We start from the raw sequence: 21,912 nt of genomic DNA, 5'->3' as shown, positions 1-21,912 counted from the left end.
GGGAGTTTGAGATGAGGTAGGAAAGATGTTTACTGTTTTTCATAAGCCTCTGATTTTTAAACTACATGAATGGATTTATTTAATTAAAATAATTTTGAAAAAACCTGTACCACTGAATAATGCTTTAAAGTTTCTGAAATGCTTTTGTGTTTTTTGGGGGGTGGGGCAGGTAGGTAAATGAGTTGAGAGGCTCAGAGTTTAGGGATTTAAACTACCAAGGGATTGAACTGGAATCAGAACCCAGGTTTTCTGAATTCCTGTTTCCAGTGCTCACTGCCTTACTCCAAGACTGAGTTCCCTCCTTGTCCTCACATTCAGTGCTCAGAATGGAGGAGTCACCAAAGCCTTCATTTATTTGTTTGTTTATTTTTTGGCTTGCTGGGCATCATGTAGGATCTTAAATCTCCGACTGGGGATCGAACCTGTGCCCCCTTCAGTGGAAACATGGAGTCTTAACCATGGGACCACCCGGGAAGTTCCGAGTCATCAATGTCTTTAACCTTCATTAACATCTGGAGACTCATCACTGCTAATTAAAACAAAACAACACTACTAACCCACAGACAACTGTTCTCCTTACTATTGCTGTGTAATATGCCCAAACTTATTGGCTTTAAGAAAACATTTAATTTTGTGGGTCAGAATTAGGGAAAGGCACATCTGGGCAGTTTTTCAGTGGGCTGCAAGTCATTTAGGGTTTGACCAGGCTGGGCGTCCAAAATGACCAGACGTCACAGAGCCTCACCAACACGGTGGTCTCAAGTTAGTTTAGACTTACTGTGCGGAAGCTGGCTTCCCCCAGCAAGCATCCCGAGAGAACTAGGAGGATGTGGTGCTGACTTTTGATTAGCCTCGATGTCATGCAGTGTCAGCTTCTGGCAGAGAAGTCACAGCACCCCCCTCCCCCCACTACCCCCCACCCTGTGAGGAGTGCCAAGGTCACAATGTTGAGAGCCTTGGGGGATGTGCTATCTTCAGAAAAAACGTTTTGGCATAGCATCTCAGGCTTTCTAGCTCACTGTGATCTGCTGGGAATGCCTTTTTTCCATCTCCCCAGGACCTACACATCTTTCAATATATGGTTTATAAACTTCCTCCTCCACAGAGACTTCTATGATGTCCCTCAACAAGAAGCACTTTTTCTTTTCTCTGAATCCCTGTTGTATTTTTAATTTTTAATTTTTTTTGATGTAGACCATTTTTAAAGTCTCCATTGAATTTGTTACAATATTGTTTCTGTTTTATGTTTTGTTTTTTTTGGCCATGGGGCACATGGAATCTTAGCTCCCTAACCAGGAATTGAACCCACACCTCCTGCACTGAACCACCAGGGAAGTCCTTCCTTAATTTTTTTTTTTTTTTTATTTTAAAGATCCTTCTTATGACACTTTCATTCTGGTGTCATCATCATCACGTTGTATACCTGTGCTGCAATCTCTGCATATTCCCTGCATAATAACTTGCCTGTTGTGTAAATATTTGCTTAGTGAGATAATGATTCCATGATAATTCAAATAATAGTCACGAAAAAGTGCATTTCAATTCAGAGCTCTTTTTTTTTTTCTTCACCATTCTCATTTCTGAAAACGGAAAGAAACCAAGCAGTCTCTGAGGAGGAGTTACAGCAGGAACCGTACGTGGCTGTTTCCTGGTATTTATTGCTACTCTGTGAGAAATAAAGAAGATGGGGGAATGAAAACCATGTCATTTACAATTTGATTAAAAAGGTTTTCTTCTTCTTTTTTTTCCTTTTCCTTTCATGTTTAAGCCCTGTGGTTTTGAATTTTCCCTTTCGTCATAGAGGAAGACAGATCAAGCAGTTAGGATTCCAGTTCCCTGTGCTGGACGCATCCTCACTTCACAGCTGTTTAACATATCCGGCCTCAGCTCAGTCCCTGTCCCCTCACCCACTGCTTTCCAGCTGCAGGAAGGACTTGCTCTTGTGCCTTGGGGCCCTTTTATCTGGTTTTTCTCTCTGCCTGGAATGTTCTTCCTCCCCACCCCACCTCCAGATCCATAGCTCCCTCACCTCCTGTAAGCCTGTGCTCAGAAGCCACTTTCTCAAATGAGCCACATCCTGAACACCCCATTTAAAATGCTTCTCCCAGCACCCCAGACTTAACAGGGACCCCTTCCTGGCTCAAGAAGCGCTTCCTGGGAACCTGGAGGAGAGAGGAGTTCATCAACTTTGTAGGTATGGTAGATAAAATGCGTGAACACGAATTTCTTGAGTTTGGTTTTTAGCTTCAGAATAGAAGACCCTAGAAGAGCAATTAAAAAACAAAAACAAACGCACGACCTCTGGCATCATAGTGGCTATTAAAGAGGCAGCCTGCGATTCCTTATGCAGCCCCCCCCACAGAAGCTCATTCTTTGCATTTAGTAGTTGAGCAACCCTGCAGGGGCAAGAGGCTTATGTGTGTTAATTAACACCCTTGATGAACACTGGTAAATGAATCTGACCAAAGCCCAAGTGGACCTGCTTTTTTTGTGTGTGATAAAGAATAATCTTTGGGGATTATTTATGATCACACAGGAAGACTGCAAGGAACATTTTCCCTAGACTTGGAAATGGGGCAGAAGGATTACTGGTGTCCTTCTGAGCGCCTGCCCAGGTTAATCCCGTTCTCTGATTCTCTGCGGGTAAAGAAGAGAGTGCACCTTTGTTAGGTTTGCAGTTTACTGTGCATCAGGGTATTTTAAGTTCTATAAGTGTAGATGTTTATGGAAAAGATTCTTGCCTAATAGGCAATCCATATATGGATTTTGTCTTATTAAGATGGAAAATGAAAAGATTAAAATGACGGCATAGTCAATGAAAGGGAAAGGAAGACTCTTGTGAGTGTCACCAAAAACAGTCGCATCTCCTTTCCTTGGCACCAGGCCTCCCTTGTTTTCATACCATTTATCACCTATTTAAAAAAATTATTTACTTGTTTTGGGCTATGCTGGGTCTTCATTGCTGCACGCAGGCTTTCTCTAGTTGCTGCAAGCAGGTGATACCCTTTATTGTGTGCGCTAGCCTCTCATTGCGCCGGCCTCTTTGGTTGTGGGCACCGGCTCTAGAGCGTGGGCTCAGTAGTTGTGGCGCACAGCCCAGCTGCTCCATGGCACTGGGATCTTCTGGACTAGGGATTGAACCCGCATCCCTTAATAGGCAGGTGGACCCCACAACCACCGAACCATCAGGGAACTCCCCACTTATCACCCTTTAATATTCTTTTTAGTTCACGTTTGTTATGTTTGTTGTTTGCTGTCCTTCCTCCTCCTGAGATGGAAGTCCATGGGGGCAGATGTTTTTCTCTGACTTGTTCACTGTTGGATCCCTAAGAACTGGGCCAAGCCTATAGCTGTTGTTTAGTCACCAAGTCGTATCCGACTCTTTCCTGGTGTCCAACTCATGGACTGTAGCCTGCTAGGCTCCTCTGTCCTTGGGATTTCCCAGGCAAGAACATTGGAGTGGGTTGCCAAATAGTAGATGCTTCATGAATACTTGCAGAAGGAAAATATTCCTTAATGTAGATCAGTGACTTTCAAACTCTTTTGACCTTGGCCCCAACAGTAAGAAAGGCATTTCACATGTTGACACATGCACAACAGAGAGGTTTCACAAAGCACTACTTAGCCTTATGACATGTAGTGCGCTTTTCTTTTCTTTTTTTAAATATTTGTTTATTTTGGCTTCGCTGATCTTAGTTGTAGCACGTGGAATTTTCTATCTTTGTTGAGGCCTGTGGGGTCTTTCATTGCAGCATCTAGGATCTTTAACAGCGGCATTCGAACTCTTGGCTGTGGCACTTGGGATCTAGCGATCCAACCCAGGTCCCCTGCATTGGGAGTTCAGAGTCTTAGCCACTGGACCACCAGGGAAGTCCCCTCATGTTTTCAAATCAGTTCTATTTTATTTCCATTTTGAAAATTGTTGTGGCTACACAGAACTTGATTTCACAACTGGAATCTGTGGTATGAAAAACTTTGACTTAAAACCGTGTAGAAACTGCTGCCACGTAAGGCAGATGGGAAAAAAGGGGAAAGGGGGCAGGCAGATTACTTTCATTATTGGCTAAATATTTCCTATTTCTGTAATCTTATCCTGTCTCACAGTATAGAAGCCTTCATGACACATCCACATGTCACTTTTTCTTCAGGTGAAAAATGTTCTCTCCTGCAATAAAAATGAGTTATTTCCAAAGCAAAGAGCTAGAAATGAGCCTGGGAGCTGAGAAATGATCTTAAAGTCTCAGAGAGAGTCAGTTGGTTGGCATCTGCTGTTGATAAGTCAAAGCAGGAGAATTAGAGGAGCAGACAGAGGTAAATATTTAGAAAGTAAAGGTGACTGTTATGGAAAAAAACCCACTTTTCTCAACGTTGTTGAAATCAGAGAGTAGCTGTTTCATGAGGGTATTATAGGATTACTTTGGTGATTAGAGTGATAGATGTTTATTGAAAAGAGCCTGGTTGACTGATGGAACTTCTGATGCTTTTGCTGATCTTGTGAATATATCCCTTATCTGAGGCCTTGATCTTCTTGTCGCTTTTTCTCATCTAGCCTAAGGTCTCCCCTACCTGTTCCTTTCTCAGCTCTCATTTTGTTGCTGTTAGAAAAAACAGATGCAAACACCAGGAACTGGAACTCCTCTGTGTCTCTGATAATGCTGTGATTAATGGACCAGACAGATTCTGGTCATAAGCCGGATATTTTGTTAACAGCCTAGCATCAGTGATTTAGAAGGATTTTGGTAGCAGCGTGATTTAGTGTTAAATAGAATGATTTAACTGATGTTGATTGGTTCTGTACAGATAAATTAATGAGGCAAGAAACCTAATCTCTGATTTATTGACATATTTTCCCAGAGTGAGTTATGAAATAATTTTTAACTTCATTTGAAGTAAAACAAATGAATAAGGCCTTTTCTGTAACCTACTTTGGAAAAATCCAGACAAAATGATCATAAGTAACAAAACTCCAAAACTACATCATGGTTTTAGAAAATCTACCTTGATCTCTATCTTGTCTAGATGTAAAAGCATGCCTTTGAGTGGGTTCTAATAGAATCTCGTTTGGTTACATGTATATTAAGGACTCCTATATTTGCAAATGACTAAGCCCAACTAAAACTAGGTTAAAGAGGAAAAGGAACTTTATTAGAAAGATGCTGGAACGAGTCACAGAACTGAGCTCCAAAGACTTTGGAGATCGATCTTGAAAAGCACCATTACCATCAAAGAAGTAATAACTGGGGAAAACAGCAGTAAGAGTGGTGGTGGTGATGGTGGTTTAGTTGCTAAGTTGTATCCAACTCTTGCTTTCTTGTGGACTGTAGCTGCCAGGCTCCTCTGTCCATGGAATTTCCCAGGTAAGAATACTGGCGTGGGTTACCATTTCCTTCTCTGGGGAATCTTCCTGACTCAGGGATTGAACTCATGTCTCCTGCATTGGCAGGCGATGCATTACCACTGAGCCACCAGGGAAGCCCAGCAGTAAGAGTGATCAGGATTAATGAGGGACTGCTTCTTGGAAGAGGCAAGTCTAAACAGAAGGCAGAGAGGGATATAGATAATAGAGGAAAAAGTAGAATGTTGTTTCAGGATTGACAGATTGTCATCCAAGTTAGGTACAGGCCTGGATGAAGGGTGATGAGAAATTGACCTGAGAAAGTAACCAAAGAACCGAGTTGGGGAGTGATGAGGTACCTGTTGATAGGAAAGTGTTAATTTGTGGGACTGTATGGTTTGGTGATTGAGCTAGAAATTTTACTTGTTTAAGTGCCTAAGAGGGCTTCTCAAGTGGCTCAGATGGTAAAGACTCTGTCTGCAATGTGGGAGACCCAGGTTTGATCCCTGGGTCAGGGAGATCCCTGGGAGAAGGGAATGGCCTAAGAAGTACAAAATGAAGTCAGGCAAGCTCAGATGCTTCCTATATCCATGATTTGTGTGATAAGGTGTCAGGGAGGGTGACACCCTGAGGTGCTGGGCACAGGTTACGGCCTGGGTGATAGAAGCAGGTTCCAGGAAACTTTTGACAAACTGCACACAGAACTACTGGTTATTTGGGGGGATAAAAGCTATAGATGGCTATTTTCCAGAAATTATTTATATGCACTATTAAATGGTTATTTTGGGGGGAGGCGCCTTGAAATTCTATCTTAATGAACTTCAGTTTATAATCCATGAGGCTGTGCTGATAGAAGTAAGAGTAATACTTTGGTCTACAATCAGGAATATTAGGCTAGATGGTGTGCTTGTGTAACAGTGCAGGGTAGCTATGACTTTGAAGAAAAAGTCCTTAGATATGTAATTGTGATACTGTTCTTAGTGGTAAGAGGATGCCAAATGGGGGAAAAAAGTCTCCAGGGCTCCCTGAAATCTGTCTGCTCCTTTGACCTTTCTCGGAAGAGTGTACCTTTATTTTAGAACCAAAACAACATCTTGAGGGCTCTTCCTGGGTAGGTAGTGGGCACAAACTAGCCATCAGAATGATTTACTTTGGCCACCTGATGCGAAGAACTGACTCATTTGAAAAGACCCTGATGCTGGGAAAGATTGAAGCCAGGAGAAGGGGACGACAGAGAATGGTTGGATGGCATCACCGACTCAATGGACATGAGTTTGAGTAAACTCTGGGAGTTGGTGATGGACAGGGAGGCCTGGCCTGCTGCAGTCCATGGGGTCGCAAAGAGTCAGACACGACTGAGCAACTGAACTCTACTGAACTGAAAGATTTTCTCTTTATGGCCTGTATTTCAGTTATTTCATCATTGGTCTCAGTCCATTTAATTAAGATTATTTGTAGGATTAAATTAATCCTTTAAGAATTATTCCATTTCAATGTTTTAAAAATTTAAAGAATGATTTTAAAAAGTGACCCATTAAATGTTACCTCTGAGGTACATTTGAGTGATTAATACCATCCATGTTTTCTCCAACTTCAGACTTATTTACCCAGCTGCCAACCAGGCATCTTCACTGAGATGAACCCATGACCTAAACAGAACTTAACATTTGTTAAATGGAACACAGGGTGCCTAAGCTGAGCCTTGGTTTAATAATAGATCAAAAGAGAAATTGAAATAGAGAAGTCTGTCACTGACAGGTCCTGGAGGAAGTACGTGGACTCCTTGAGGGACCACACAGGATGACAGAGAAAGAGAGAGAGAGACAGGACCCAGGACACATGCCTTTAAGAGGGTCCATGTGTGAGTGCTTTGGGGTTCCTGGGCCAGACGGGTCAATTCAAACCAAAAGCGGGCTTTTGGTAAGCATCAGGGGAGTCTCACCTAAGGGGTGCATATGGCATGTAGATGGTGGGAGGCAGGGGAGAACTGTTGATCACAAGGGCTGGTGGCGAAGTCATATTGGGAACTCATAGTAATTTGTGATTGTGGGCTGTTATCCAGGGCATGTGCTACCTTGATGGGGCTAGTGCACACAAGGTTCCTGCAGGACACAAGGTTCAACAAAAGGGACGCCAAGGCAGAACACCATGAGGTGGCTTAGTTAAACTCTTGACACGTATTTTACCAGCAATCTGGTTGGGTCCCTTAGCCCAGTCAATCAACACATAAAACTAATCATCACACTTTCCAATGCTACAAATTTATACTACATTTTTCTAAAATAATTGACCACTAGAAAAACACTTTGAATTGTTTCATATAATTTAATCCTTGCCACGCTCCTGTAGGAGAACAGATGCTATTCCCATTTGTACAAAGAAGCATGAGACAGGGCACTCAGGGCTGGGGCACTGGGACAACCCTGAGGGATGGGATGGGGAGGGAGGTGAGAGGGGTTCAGGATGGGGGACATATGTACACCCATGGCTGATTCATGTCAATGTATAGCAAAAACCACTACCATATTGTAAAGTAATTAGCCTCCAATTAAAATAAATAAATAAATAAAAAAGAAATACCTGAGGCTCACACTGGTAATGGGAAGAGGATTTGGGAGCCCAACTTAAGAGTCTTCTAATGCAGACTCCAGGTCATATCATGTCACTGCCATGGGCCGAATTCCTTAGCAGGTGGAATTTCCTTTGCCTGCTGTGTTTTTCTTTTTGTTCTGTTGATCCTTTAGGGAGAGAAGGAATAAGCATTCATGGAGACCCTACCGTATGGAAACTCTGTTAGGTGTTTTACATAAAGTATTTCATTTAATCCTCATTATAGCCTATTAGTGGAGAAGGCAATGGCACCCCACTCCAGTACTTTTGCCTGGAAAATCCCATGGACGGAGGAGCCTGGTGGGCTGCAGTCCACGGGGTCGCTAAGAGTCGGATACGACTGAGCGACTTCACTTTCACTTTTCACTTTCATGCATTGGAGAAGGAAATGGCAACCCACTCCAGTGTTCTTACCTGGAGAATCCCAGGGATGGGAGAGCCTGTTGGGCTGCCGTCTATGGGGTTGCACAGAGTCGGACAGGACTGAAGTGACTTAGTAGTAGTAGTAGTATAGCCTATTAGTGGAGAAGGAAATGGCAACCCACTCCAGTATTCTTGCCTAGAGAATCCTGTGAACAGAGGAGCCTGGTGGGCTGCTGTCCATTGGGTCGCACAGAGTCGGACACAACTGAAGCGACTTAGCATGCATGCATAGCCTGTGAGACACACATGAAAGTTAGTCTTACCTACTCAAGTTAAGGTATATGGTCAAAAGCACACACAGAAAGTGGTGGCACAGGAATTTTATCTGCCATCAAATACCGCACATGCACTTTTCTATAGCCAAGGTCGTTTGTTTCCTTGCTAAACCTCCTCTGAGCCATGTCAAAGCACTCAAGGTTAGAAGAGTGCTGTGTGAGTGTAGATATTCTCCTGTATGGCTCTGACTCGGCTACCTGCTAAACGGACCCAGATTGGGAATTCTTGGCTACTCACACTTCTCCCTGGCCTTCTGACTTTCCCCATCACAGCATTTGTTCTGTGGAGGTATGTCTGTTAGGTTTAGGTCATGACTCTCTGTAGGCTTCAAACCAGCCAAATTAGGAAATTCCTCTAGTCTAACATTCTGCCTACTGTAGCCTGAATTTCTCCCTTTCTGTTCTGTTTAACTCTTCACTGATGAGATTTCTTGTCAGCTGGGAAGGGTAAGATAGGTTGATAGAGGTGAGGAAGACAGAGAAGGGTGGGGCACCTCACAAATCCAGCTAGTTCCTTGAATCACACAGGCAAAGGCCATTATTCTTCTGATCAATATTTTATTCTCTTTTTTCTTCTTAGCATATAGATAGCTGCCTCAGGTCATAAATAAAATATATTTCATGAAATGAAGAATAGCAGGTATTTACTAAGAAAATAAAAATGAAAGAATGCATTATTTGATTCCATTGAAATGTTTGGCTGAACCGGTAAGAATAAGGATGAGGCCATTCTTGGACACTTGCATTGAAATGAACAAAGAGAAAAATATTAAGGGCAAGGAAGAGGATATTTGGCATATGAGTGCAAGAGCTTCTTCAGGACCAGGGAGTGGAATGAAAATTGGCAAGATCATTGGGAGAATATGAATCAAACAGAATTAGGATGGAGTTTCCTAAGAGAATATGTTAGGAGAGCAAAAGGCTGATAAATAGCTCTTGTATTTAGATACAAACAGGGGGAGTAAATCAGGAATTCAAAAGTAAGAGAAACTTAAGGAAGAAAAAAACCACTATTCTTTGTAAATATAAGGGAAACAAATGAAAATAAGATATCAGAAGTCAGCAAGGTCTTATGGGAGTCTACAGCTGATCTTATGGAGGCCAAGCCCATTTCATTGCTATAGGAAACTCCCAGCTGAGTGCTGACTGTGGACATCTGATTTCCTTGAAGCTGCATTTAAGTGTTTTTTGCTTTTGGCTTGTGTCTTGCACTCTGCAAGGGTTGGCAATAAGTCAGCAGTGTCCCAGAGTTCTGGAGAGTGGGCCAAGGTTAGATATTGGAGTTGGTTCTTTAATTTAGTGCACTGATTCTTCTTAAAGAGAAGAACAAAGATTGTGAGAACACGTGTTAGAATTTTGTTATGAGAGATGAATACAAAATATTAAATTGACTCCAACAACTTGTGTCAACTTGAAAACTCCCTGTCTCTTAGGATAAAAGAAAATATAATCCTATTTAGAAATTCCTGGTGTAATCACACATGTGGAATTGGTTCTTTTCATGAAACCTATTAATTAAAAAAGTACATAATCCAAAGTCAGTTAAGTAGTAAGATATTACAAGTTCTTATTCCATTAACTTTTCAAAGTATGAATAATAATAATACATTCAACACTAGAAATTCATATTTTTCCATGGGCTGCTAAAAAACAATGACAATGATTCCAGTTATGGTAGCAGCTCACTGTGACCTGACTTACCTCTGGAATTATTTATTGGTTTAAGGTGACTTTTACATTGAGGGATTAGTCATTAGTTAGACTTGATGAGAAACTAGAACTGGAATTTCAAATATGTGTTGTTTTTCTGCTCACAATCAGAGATAAATTCACCATGGTTTTTCTCTTTATAGGCTCATGCCAAAATCTGGCATCTCTACGATACTTCCTTCCGCCCCACTCAGGGAGGCCAGGTGTCCATTGCCCTAAGCTCCCACTGGATCAGTCCTCGAAGAATGACTGAACACAGCATCCAAGAATGTCAAAAATCTCTTGACTTTGTCCTGGGCTGGTTTGCCAAACCCATATTTATTGATGGAGACTATCCTGAGAGCATGAAGAATAACCTTTCATCTCTTCTGCCTGATTTTACTGAATCTGAGAAGAAGTTCATCAAGGGAACAGCCGACTTTTTTGCTCTTTCCTTTGGCCCAACCTTGAGTTTTCAACTGTTGGACCCTCAGATGAAATTCCGCCAACTGGAATCTCCCAGCCTGAGGCAACTCCTTTCCTGGATTGACCTTGAGTATAACCACCCTCAAATCTTTATTGTGGAGAATGGCTGGTTTGTTTCCGGGACCACCAAGAGAGATGACGCCAAATACATGTATTACCTCAAAAAATTCATAATGGAGACCTTAAAAGGTAGGGTTGAAGACGAAATCCTAATTTCCTGTCAAAATCCACTGGGAAAACAATCCTTAAGATGATCTTAATAAACTGTGTGAATTTATAGTTTTTAATCAGAATGTAGAAATTCATTTTGGCAATAGTTGGAATGCATTTATATAGCACCTTTCTCATCTGGGGGCTTGAGGAACTTAATTTTTTAAGTGCGTTTCATAAATGAGAAATGTTATAATGTTTATGTAATTATAAAGGTTATAATGTTTAAAATTACTTGACTTTCAGAGTTACTACTCCAGATTTTTACATTATATTAAAGATTAAGTAAATCCCAAGATATTTAGATCCTTGTATACATTTTTCCAGCTTAGATTGCTTGTACTGAATAAAACACTTCGTATTTGTTTTTTTTTTTTTTAAAAGGGATATCAATATTTTCTGGCAAAGAGTAAGTAGTCCGTATCTTTAAAGACTTAATTCATTTACACCATCAAGCACAGAGGTGGGTACTTAGGATAGAAAAGTAGAACGAGACACCTTGGCCCAAAGAGCACCCATTAGAAATAAGGGAAATCCAAATAAAAACTTTTTGAAGATAAGCTTATTTGTGAGGACATTTATTTGCAGAGTTCTCTAGGTTCTACTAGCTTCCCAGGTGGCAGAGTGGTAAAGAATCTGTCTTCCAATGCAGGAGACATGTGTTTGATCCCTGGGTTGGGAAGATCACCTGGAGTAGGAAATAGCAACCCAGGAGACATGTGTTTGATCCCTGGGTTGGGAAGATCACCTGGAGTAGGAAATAGCAACCCATGCTAGTATTCTTGCCTGGGAAATCCCATGGACAGAGGAGCCTGGCGGACTACAGTCCATGTGGGTTGCAAAGAGTTGAACATGAGTGAGCATGCGTGAACTAGGTTCTATCAGAGCCTTTCATCAGTGAGAAAGGTCATCAGTTTACCAAACATTAAACATTATACTTAATTTATTTCCTGAAATAGTAAAATCCCTAAATGCTCTTGAATCATGTGGCGAGTGCCCATCACAGGGTCACGATGCTCTTGTCCTCTTTCCTTTGCAGCCATCAGGTTGGACGGGGTGGATGTCATTGGGTACACGGCCTGGTCACTCATGGATGGCTTCGAGTGGCACCGGGGCTACAGCATCAGACGTGGACTCTTCTACGTCGACTTTCTAAGCCAGGACAAGAAGCTGTTGCCGAAGTCTTCAGCCTTGTTCTACCAAAAGCTGATAGAGAACAATGGCTTCCCTCCTTTACCTGAAAACCAACCCCTAGAAGGGACATTTCCCTGTGACTTTGCTTGGGGAGTTGTTGACAACTGCATTCAAGTAAGTCAGCTGACAAAACCAATCCGCAGTCTCACCAAGCCCTATCTCTAGTAAGTAGTGCTTCCTTATTAGGTTGTCATGGCACGTGGTCCATTCCTCAGGCCAAACATGGTTCCTTAGTGAGTGCACAAAAGGCATCATTTGGAATGCTGCACACTTCTCTCCAAAAATGTTCTTGGCTTCATCTTGCACTTTAAATCAGCTTCGAAAGGGAACAGATTTAAAATATATCCATCTTTAAGATCTGATAAGATAGTAAAAGATAAAATACTCTCTTTAATACCGTGGTTTTCAATCCCTTTTAAAGTAGTTGTTGAGTTCTTCCATAAACAAGATGTAATACAGAACTCCACACTATCTGAGATCTCGCTGGAGCTGCTGAGAAGGAGGCAGGGACATTAGGCAGAGCCCTCCTGAGGCATACCTGTGGAACCCCCAAGATTGTGGAAATACCCCCGAATGAGAGCCCTTGCTCAGTGATGCACTGATCGGAATGCCATTTCTAACAGCAGTTTTCAAATTGAAATGGTAAGGAAGTTCTTCAAAATGGTCAACCAAATACTTATTGAGCATCCTCTATGCAGTTAGCCCTCAGTATCATTCTTCATTTTTTCAGCTTCAAAGGAATCTGTTTTCTAGGGTTTGATTAAATACTTTAGTGAGCACTTTTTGGAAGCTTCGTGTGTATCTTGTTAATTGTGGGAGGGAAGAGGGCTCAGTTAAGGGGAGTACACAGTGAGATGAGGAAGATATGATTCCTGCTTTCAGAGGAGTCTATTGAGGGGAAATGATGGGTCACAAATAGTATGAGTGTGAACAGAGCGTGGTGGCAAGTGAGCAGGGTGGTAGGGGATGGAGGTGTTGCTGAACAAAGTCTGTGTGTGAAAACAGAGACCAAGATAGAAACAAAGTTTGGTGTCCACAGACGAACAGAGCGTTTATAGCACGTTCGGTGCTTCTAGCCATTTTGTTGGTTCTGCAGGGGAGGAAAAATAACTTCCCCTGTACCCTTCTGAGTGTTTAACTGAGACCCCTGTAGTAAGAGATAGATTCACATGAGAAAAACAAACAGAAGTTTATTAGTATGTATACTCATTTATGTATAGGAGATACCCTGAGAAGAATGAGTAACTCGCCGAGCTGGCTTAAAATTTCAGGCTTAAATATCATCTTAATAGGAAAAGGGGAGAAGTAAGTGATATTTAGAAAAGATGAATAGGCCCTTAAAAGAAGAGATGGGAGCTCTGATAGCTTGTGACAAAGTTTGCCTGAATGTGATGTTGACTTCGGATGCCCTCTTCTGTGATAACAGTCAGGCTTCCCTCATTGGCAAAACTCCCACAAGGAGATTTATGACAATCCTTTTGAGTTTCTTTTGGAGGATTCATCTCTAGCAGATAAGGGAAATTCAAAGAAAGCCCTTCGCTTGCATTTGCTATTTTTTCAAGTGCCTGAAGCTCAAAATAATATCCTGAAGGGGCATTTTAGGGGTGGTGTGCCTTGACTTCTACAGTCGTATTTTGGGGCATCGTATTCTGTTACCTTTTGGTTCAGAAGAGATATTTGAAGAGAGTGCTTGGATCTGGGAAAAGGCCTTCTAGTTGAAACGAGTTGCTGTTTCCTGGTAAATATCTAGTTGAAATCTTTGATTCATTAGGAAATAAATCAACACGATCCTTAATACTTTTTTTTCCTGCTGAGTCATATTATGCTTACATCTTATTCAGACCTCCAGTTAGTTTTAAGGACAGTCTCGACTTTAATCCCTTCCTTTGTTGTTGTTCAGTAGCTCAATCATGTCCGACTCTGTGACCCCATGGATTGCAGCATGCCAAGCTTCCCTGTCCTTCACTATCTCTCAGAGTTTTCTCAAACTCATTTCCTTTGAGTTGATGGTGCCATCCAACCATAGTAATCCCTTCCTTAAGATTTTTTAAAGATTTTAAAAAATATGAAGCATTTTAAAAGTCTTCATTGAATTTGTTACAGTATTGCTTCTGTTTTATGTTTTGGCTTTTTTGGCCATGAGACATGTGGTATCTTAACTCCCTGACCAGATATCGAGCCCCACCCCTCGCACTGGAAGGCAAAGTCTTAACCACTGGACGGCCAGGGAAGTCCCCCTTCCTTATATTTCAAAGGCAACCAAGAACGCTATGTTCTCAAGAATATCTGAGCCCAGTAGCTTGTCCTCTGAGCTCTACCTGGCTCCTTTGGGGTTTTCCTCTGTCTGCTCCGTCTCCCTCAACCCACTGCTATTTAGAAACTCCCCATTCTAACTTCTCTCCTGCAAGTGGGATCCATGGTGAGGTTCAAGTAGGATCTGAAGGGACAGAAGAGGTGCTAGTGGTGGAGGAGAGAGGAGGAAGGCGATCCCGCAGTCCATCCTTGTTGGTCCCTGAACCCTGTTCTGCCTCTCGACCTTCTGCTGAGCCCTGCTTCCTGCTGGGTCCTGGGCCACCATAGTCACTGAGGACTTGTGCTCTGTCCCATTTCCAACAGCAGCCCAGCCAGGGCTGTAATTCCCAGCTTCATCCTTTGTGAAGGAAGAGAAGGCTCTGCCAGTGTTTCTGTGCAGATGGTGTGAACTCAGGGAGCAGTGGGGATGATGTGGGGAGGTCTCTTTTACTTCTGCTCTGTTCCCCATCCAGGGATTGTGTTTGTCTTGGGAACTGGTCAGTGGTGAGAACATTTTAAGAATATATCCTGTTTCCTCCAGAGAGAAGAAAACTGATCAGAAGCAACAAGTATGGCAGCAAAGAGGAAGGGAGATGGGGAGAGAATTCCTTTTTCTGCTTCCTAGAAGCAGTTGTTTAGACTTTGATCCAGTGCCAGCCACTCATCAGCCCTGGGGCTTTGCTCTCGGGTTGCACCGCTCAGGGTCATGGCTACCTCTACCTTGCAGAGCCGCACAGTCGTCTCCTTTGCTGACCCAGCCAGACACAAACCACCATGACCGTGAACTCCTCCAGAAGCTCTCTAGTGGAAAAAGGCTGCAGTTGCTATTTTATTCTTTCTGCTTTTCACCTTGAGCTTTGTACTGTTTTGGCAGTGTGCTTTCTAAGCTAACTTCCTAACTGACAGAACAAAAATGAGTTTTTTGTTAGGGAAGTTCTGATAAGTATATGGGTATGTTTTAATTTACAAGCGGATCTCTATATTTTTAATGCATTATATTAGAGTCATGAAAATTGAATTTTAAACCACTGAAATTTATCTTTTCACTTCTGGCTAGTATTTCAAAAATTCCCAGTATGAATGATGCATGCATTTCACCTGAAAAAAATTTTAAATTATATCTCACCTGTCTGAGATGACACACCTGTCTGAAGTCTGATCTTAGGCTTATTCACATGGATTGTCATTGTCCTTGGACCTAATTCCCCAGCAAAGAGGTTTGTTTTTCCATAACCACTAATGTTCATAGTAAATACAGAATCTGCTATGTACTGGGGACGGAGAGCTTTTTTTAACATTGGCTACTATTAGGGAGACATTTCTTCCATAATATACTAAACACATAACATCATACCCTTCTGAAAGGTTCGACTTAATTATTTTTTTATTAATAAATAAGTCAAACAAATTAATGGAGATTCTATTGCCTAAATACACATTTATAAATGACCTGTATTTTAAAGAAACAGACTTTTTGCTCAGAAATGACACCTTTGTATCTCATGTTTGTTTTCGGATGGACTGAATAAGAGCTGTTGTTTTGGAACAGTTATGGTAGAAAAGTTACGAATTTTGTCAACTCAGAGCTCTATAAAAATAATCCAAAGAATTCCTTCAAGCTATGAACAGTTTCACTTCCAAAGAGCATGCAAATATTTTTCTTGCGAAGTTGAGGAAACATGATTTGTGGGTGCATCACAGTGGAAAAATACTTCTGACAGCATTCCCACAAATTAGAGGAAATGTATGCGGGGGTGATCTACACAGGACAATTCTCCAGAAAAAGCAATTTCCCTCTGACACGCTGTATTTTATTACTTTCCTTTATAAACACAGCACTGACCCCTCTAGAGAAACAGAAGCTTATTTCCAACGGGCCTGAAAAGTGCAAGGAAACCTCTGCTAGAGATTCAAAACCAAAGTTTGACCTTTGCTTTTATATAGAGGGTCAAACTCAGGAACCAACTCTGACAGGCTTATTTCTGAGGAGAAAACTGGCTTAGGTGGTGGGTCCTTGGGAATAAGAGCTTCCCTGATAGCTCAGTTGGTAAAGAGTCCACCTGCAATGCAGGAGACCCTGGTTCAATTCCTGGGTTGGGAAGATCCCCTGGAGAAGGAGTAGGCTACCTACTCCAGTATTCTTGGGCTTCCCTTGTGGCTCAGCTGGTAAAGAATCCACCTTCAATGCAATAGACCTGGGTTCGATCCCTGGATTGGGAAGATCCCCTGGAGAAGGGAAAGGCTACCCATTCCAGTATTCTGGCCTGGAGAATTCCATGGACTATATAGTCCATGGGCTCACAAAGAGTCAGACACGACTGAGCGACTTTCACACACACACACACCTTGGAATAAACTTAAATTTTTGTTTGCAAGTGGAGGGAGGATTTTGTGATTTTGACTTTGTAGTTTGTCCAGGTTTCCTAAATACTTATTTTCATTTTGTAGTCTTACAGATCAGAGACTGAGAACCATTGTTCTCATGATCATCACAGAAAAAGAATTTAGAAATTTTTAAAAGCTATTTTAAAATATCCCATTATACGTGGATGATTTCCACATTCTCTGTCTTTTTCTACCATCAGTCAGAGTGAATTTGCTAAGTTGTGTTATAGACACTAATGCCAATAAAGGCAGTAGTTTTGCATACTTCCCATGTCCTTGACCTTTAGCAAACCTCCATTTAGAATGTGATTTTAAGAAACACAATTTAATTTTAAGTATCATTTCATTTTCTGACTCTCACTCAGGTTTTAAGCTTTATCATTTTTTGTCTGTTTTTTTTTTTATTTGAAAGTCTCATTTCATTGGTGATTTTTTATTCTAAAAGAAAAATGTCCAAAATACTCTGCTTGCTTAACACAGACCAGAGATGTGTGAGGATTATTAATGTTTGTCATCTGAAGTGACCTCCAAAAATTCAGATTTCTTAAAGTAACAGTTCCAGACTTACAGAGAACTGTGGGTGAAACCAATGTGCACCGAACAAAGTGGAATATTTTCTTCCCCAGGAACTTAACTATTTATGAAAAACAGTTTAAAAATCCAGCTAGGAAGGTTTCTACAGTATTTTTGCCCACCGTGCTGGCTGGTTTGTTGACAGAACCAGAGCCGCACCGAACGACTTTTCAGGACTGTCCAAGCGAGGCTAACGGTTCCTCTCCTCCCGCCAGGTGGACACCACCCTGTCTCAGTTCATTGACCCCAACGTCTACCTGTGGGATGTCCACCGCAGTAAGAGGCTCATCAAGGTGGATGGGGTTCTGACCAAGACGAGGAAACCCTACTGCGTGGACTTCGCCGCCATCCGACCCCAGATCGCCTTACTCCAGGAAATGCACGTGACTCATTTCCACTTCTCGCTGGACTGGGCGCTGATTCTGCCGCTGGGGAACCGGTCCCAGGTCAATCGCACGGTCCTGGGGTTCTACCGCTGTGTGGCCAGCGAGCTGGTGCGCGCCAACATCACCCCGGTGGTGGCGCTGTGGCGCCCGGCCGCCCCGCACCAGGGACTGCCGGCCCCCCTGGCCCGGCACGGCGCCTGGGAGAACCCCCACACCGCCCTGGCCTTTGCCGAGTATGCCAGCCTGTGCTTTCAAGACCTCGGCCGCCACGTCAAGTTCTGGATCACGATGCACGAGCCGTCCACGCGGAACATGACCTACAGCGCGGGGCACAACCTCCTGAAGGCGCACGCGCTGGCCTGGCGCACGTATGATGAGAGGTTCAGGCGCTCGCAGAAAGGAAAAATATCCATCGCCCTGCAGGCGGACTGGATAGAACCCGCCTGCCCTTTCTCCCCGGAGGACCGCGAGGTGGCTGAGCGAGTTCTGGAATTTGACATCGGTTGGCTGGCCGAGCCCATTTTCGGCTCCGGGGATTATCCACGCGTGATGAGAGACTGGCTGAACCAGAGAAACAATTTCCTGCTCCCTTATTTCACTGACGAGGAAAAAAAGCTAATCCGGGGTTCCTTTGACTTTTTGGCGTTGAGCCATTACACTACCATCCTTGTAGACTGGGAGAAAGAAGATCCCATAAAATACAACGATTACCTGGCCGTGCAAGAAATGACCGACATCACCTGGCTCAACTCCCCCAGTCAGGTGGCCGTGGTGCCCTGGGGGTTACGCAAGGTACTGAACTGGCTGAAGGCCAAGTACGGAGACCTCCCCATGTATATCATATCCAACGGCATCGATGATGATCCGCACGCAGCCCAGGACAATCTGAGGGTGTATTACATGCAGACTTACGTGAACGAAGCTCTGAAAGGTAAGGAGCACTCAGTACAGAGGTCTCTTGGGGGTTATGCCAACTGAGAACCTGATACATAGAAACTCTCAAACATATAAACAGACCGTCACCCACAGAGCAGGTGCTATCCATTCCTTGACAACACTGAAACAGTCCAAGTGTTAGCTAGTTTCCCCAAGGAAAGAGGAGTTTGACTAAAAGTGGAAGATGAAAAAATAACTCGGAACTATTCTAGGCTGCTCAGATCCCTGACCATCTCTTCTCCGTATTAGATGGCTTCATAGCAGTCTTGCCTACTTGACATACTTAAAGATTGAACCCAAGTACATCATTAAAGTATGTAAAACCTACTATGTTAAATGTACCTAAGTATTTGTCTTGATGGTTGCCACTTTGTCTTCGGATAAAAGGAGCTTTACTGATGAAATCTAATTTAATCGGAAGTAGTTTGAAATGGTATTGACAGTTTCTCTGATGCACCAGGGCTTGGTAAAGGCAAAATGTTGTGGGCAAAATATTTTAATAACTTTTCTCCTGTCCTTTTGTTTTTCTAGCCTATATATTGGATGGTATCAATCTTTGTGGATACTTTGCTTATTCATTTAACGACCGCACAGCTCCGAAGTTTGGCCTCTATCGTTATGCGGCAAATCAGTTTGAGCCCAAACCATCAATGAAACATTACAGGAAAATTATAGACAACAATGGCTTTCCAGGTCCTGAAACTCTGGGAAGATTTTGTCCAGAAGAATTCACCCTGTGTACAGAGTGCAGCTTTTTTCATACCCGAAAGTCTTTACTGGCTTTCATAGCTTTTCTACTTTTTGCCTTTGTTATTTCTCTTTCTCTGATTTTTTACTACTCTAAGAAAGGCAGAAGAGGTTACAAATAGTCTTGATATTTTTCTTATTTGAAATAATTATACACACACATCAGCTGTTAACATTTGCACTTCTCAGTGTTGTGAGGTAGATTTTATATATCTGACTTCTAGAAAACCTTTTCATGACATGTGCTAGGTTTTGAAATGAGCGTGATTGTAGAATATTGAATAATGTGAATAGTGCCTGAATTTGTTCTATTTCCAGGGGAGGTATGTTAAAAAAGATTGATAAGGGCCATCATTTCTGTACACATTCTATAACAAAGCATGAAGAATGGAGACCATCTTGTAATATTTCTATATAAACTAAGATGAAGAATATTTTTATCTGTGCCCATTCCAGTGTGTAATGTTTGCCTTGAAATCATAATTGCAAGTATTGGAATCAAATGTTTAGTCCTGAATAACCATTCTGAACTGCCATGATATGCCTAATGGTCTCTGTGGATCCAAGTTTCCCTTGAAAAAGAAGATGGCAGAATATATAACAGATGACAAAGGGCCCTAGGTTAGAATGTTCCTTTTAAAAGCAAGGTTTCTATCAAATACTGTTAGTATTAATTTATATATCTTTTTAATGATGTGCTTAGCAGAGCAAATTACAGAATTCTGTATCTTATGTAAGTATAAAATATATTTCTTTGTATTTTGAGACACTCTCTAAGCCCCAAGTTCTTGAGGGATTTGTGTCACTATCGAGGGCCTGCACATAGGGGACTTTTACTAAATGTGTGCAGAAAAATAAGCATGAATTATGCAATATTGGGCCCTTAAGAAAGCATAAACCGACTGTGAAATGCATTATAGCGCAGTGGCTGGAGGGGACAGAAAGGAGGAAAAAGTCCTTGTTATGAGCAACACTGCAATTAATTTGATTATAAACTCTTTTATTTAGAGAAGACCTTGGAATGAATGAGGTGACCTTTTCTGAAAGAATAAGAATGAAACAATAACTCATTTTATGAGGAGTGACTCCACTTTCTCTTCTTTAGAATGTGCCATAATTTCTTTGAATTGAGTTTTGAAAATTCTTAATAGGTTCAAAAGCCTTTGGTCTAATAACCCTGGAAAGTTTGTTTCTATAATTGCTGATGTCCATTTTACATTTTTTGCTGCTACTTCTGTGGAGCTAGCTTTACATGAGTTTTGCTTTGAACTTTTATACTGCAACGGGCTACTGATTTTTTAGAAAGGGCTAATCGGGTCTTATCCTTTAATGCCCCTTAAATAAATCTTGCTGATTTTCAAACAGGGAAGTCTATTACACTGGAGTTGAGGATGATTTTATAGATAAGCCAAAATGATATCAAGCAAGATAAACCAATATCATATCTGGTATAACTAATCTTGCTGACACAGGGTTCTAGTGAATTTAAAAAAACTGTACTGTATTATATATCATCTTTAGAGGTGGTATGACTTTTTTCCATGAAAGATAAGCTTTTTGGTGGTACTCTTTTAAAAATCGGGCTTACCATAAAAATCACAAACTAGGGAATAATAGTTTATTTTATGTGTATATTTTTCTGATTATAATAGTAATATATGCTCATTGTAAAAAATTTAAAATCACAGAAACTATATGTACAGAAAAAATATTACGTGTAATTTCACCACCTTGAGGTAGTCACTATTAACATGGTGTATGTATGATATTTTGTATAGTCAGATCTTATTGTAAATAGTTACGTGTTTATTAATTTTCATTGTGTACATTTCCTTTGTCATTAGTCTTCAAAAGCGTGATTTTTAATAGTTGTGGAGTAACTCCACTATGTGAATTTATCACAATTTATTTAATCATTCCTATTTGTTAGACCAGTTTCTTATTGTTAATTACTGTGAAATAATGGATGTTGTTTAAAAATAATTTTCCCGCTACAGTATTTAATTTCCTTCAGTGTAGAGAGAAGTAATCTTGTCCCTTGATAAAGTCTTGTAATAAATCTACTTGCAACTTTGTCTTCTTACATGATCAAATGACTAGATAAATTTCTTAAGGGTTTTTCTTTTGAGTTACTTAAACCACATAGAATATGATCTGAGTGGTGAAGAAAGGGATCTGAAAACAGGAGGAGTGAACTTCGAGGCTGGAATAAGGTAAGGGTGGAGAGGGTGCCCCAGGCTAGTCCCTATGGTTGATCTGAGAGGGAATTTCAGACAGTGAAAGAGAGACCAAAGAACCAAAGGGAAATGATACCTCAGCACTGCTCAACAAAGTTATCAGGTGAGCATCAGGCTAGCTTTGAGACCCTTTG

General features: G+C 41.6%; 1 protein-coding gene across 1 annotated transcript in view; it reads left to right on the top strand.

Moving 5' to 3' along the window:
* Nucleotides 1–21,629, top strand: part of KL (klotho) — a 38,108-nt gene extending 16,479 nt beyond the window's left edge. The window contains exons 2-5 of the mRNA XM_027557446.1: nt 10,497–11,007; nt 12,068–12,336; nt 17,688–18,789; nt 19,326–21,629. Of these exons, the coding sequence (XP_027413247.1) occupies nt 10,497–11,007; nt 12,068–12,336; nt 17,688–18,789; nt 19,326–19,663 (2,220 nt within the window). The 3' untranslated portion in view covers nt 19,664–21,629. The remainder of the gene's footprint in view (nt 1–10,496; nt 11,008–12,067; nt 12,337–17,687; nt 18,790–19,325) is intronic.
* Nucleotides 21,630–21,912: the final 283 nt, after the last annotated feature.

This window comes from Bos indicus x Bos taurus, chromosome 12 (assembly GCF_003369695.1).
Source record: "Bos indicus x Bos taurus breed Angus x Brahman F1 hybrid chromosome 12, Bos_hybrid_MaternalHap_v2.0, whole genome shotgun sequence".
Lineage (NCBI taxonomy): Eukaryota > Metazoa > Chordata > Mammalia > Artiodactyla > Bovidae > Bos > Bos indicus x Bos taurus.
The sequence above is the reverse complement of the archived record's forward strand: the minus strand, read 5'-3'. Positions and strand labels throughout refer to the sequence as shown.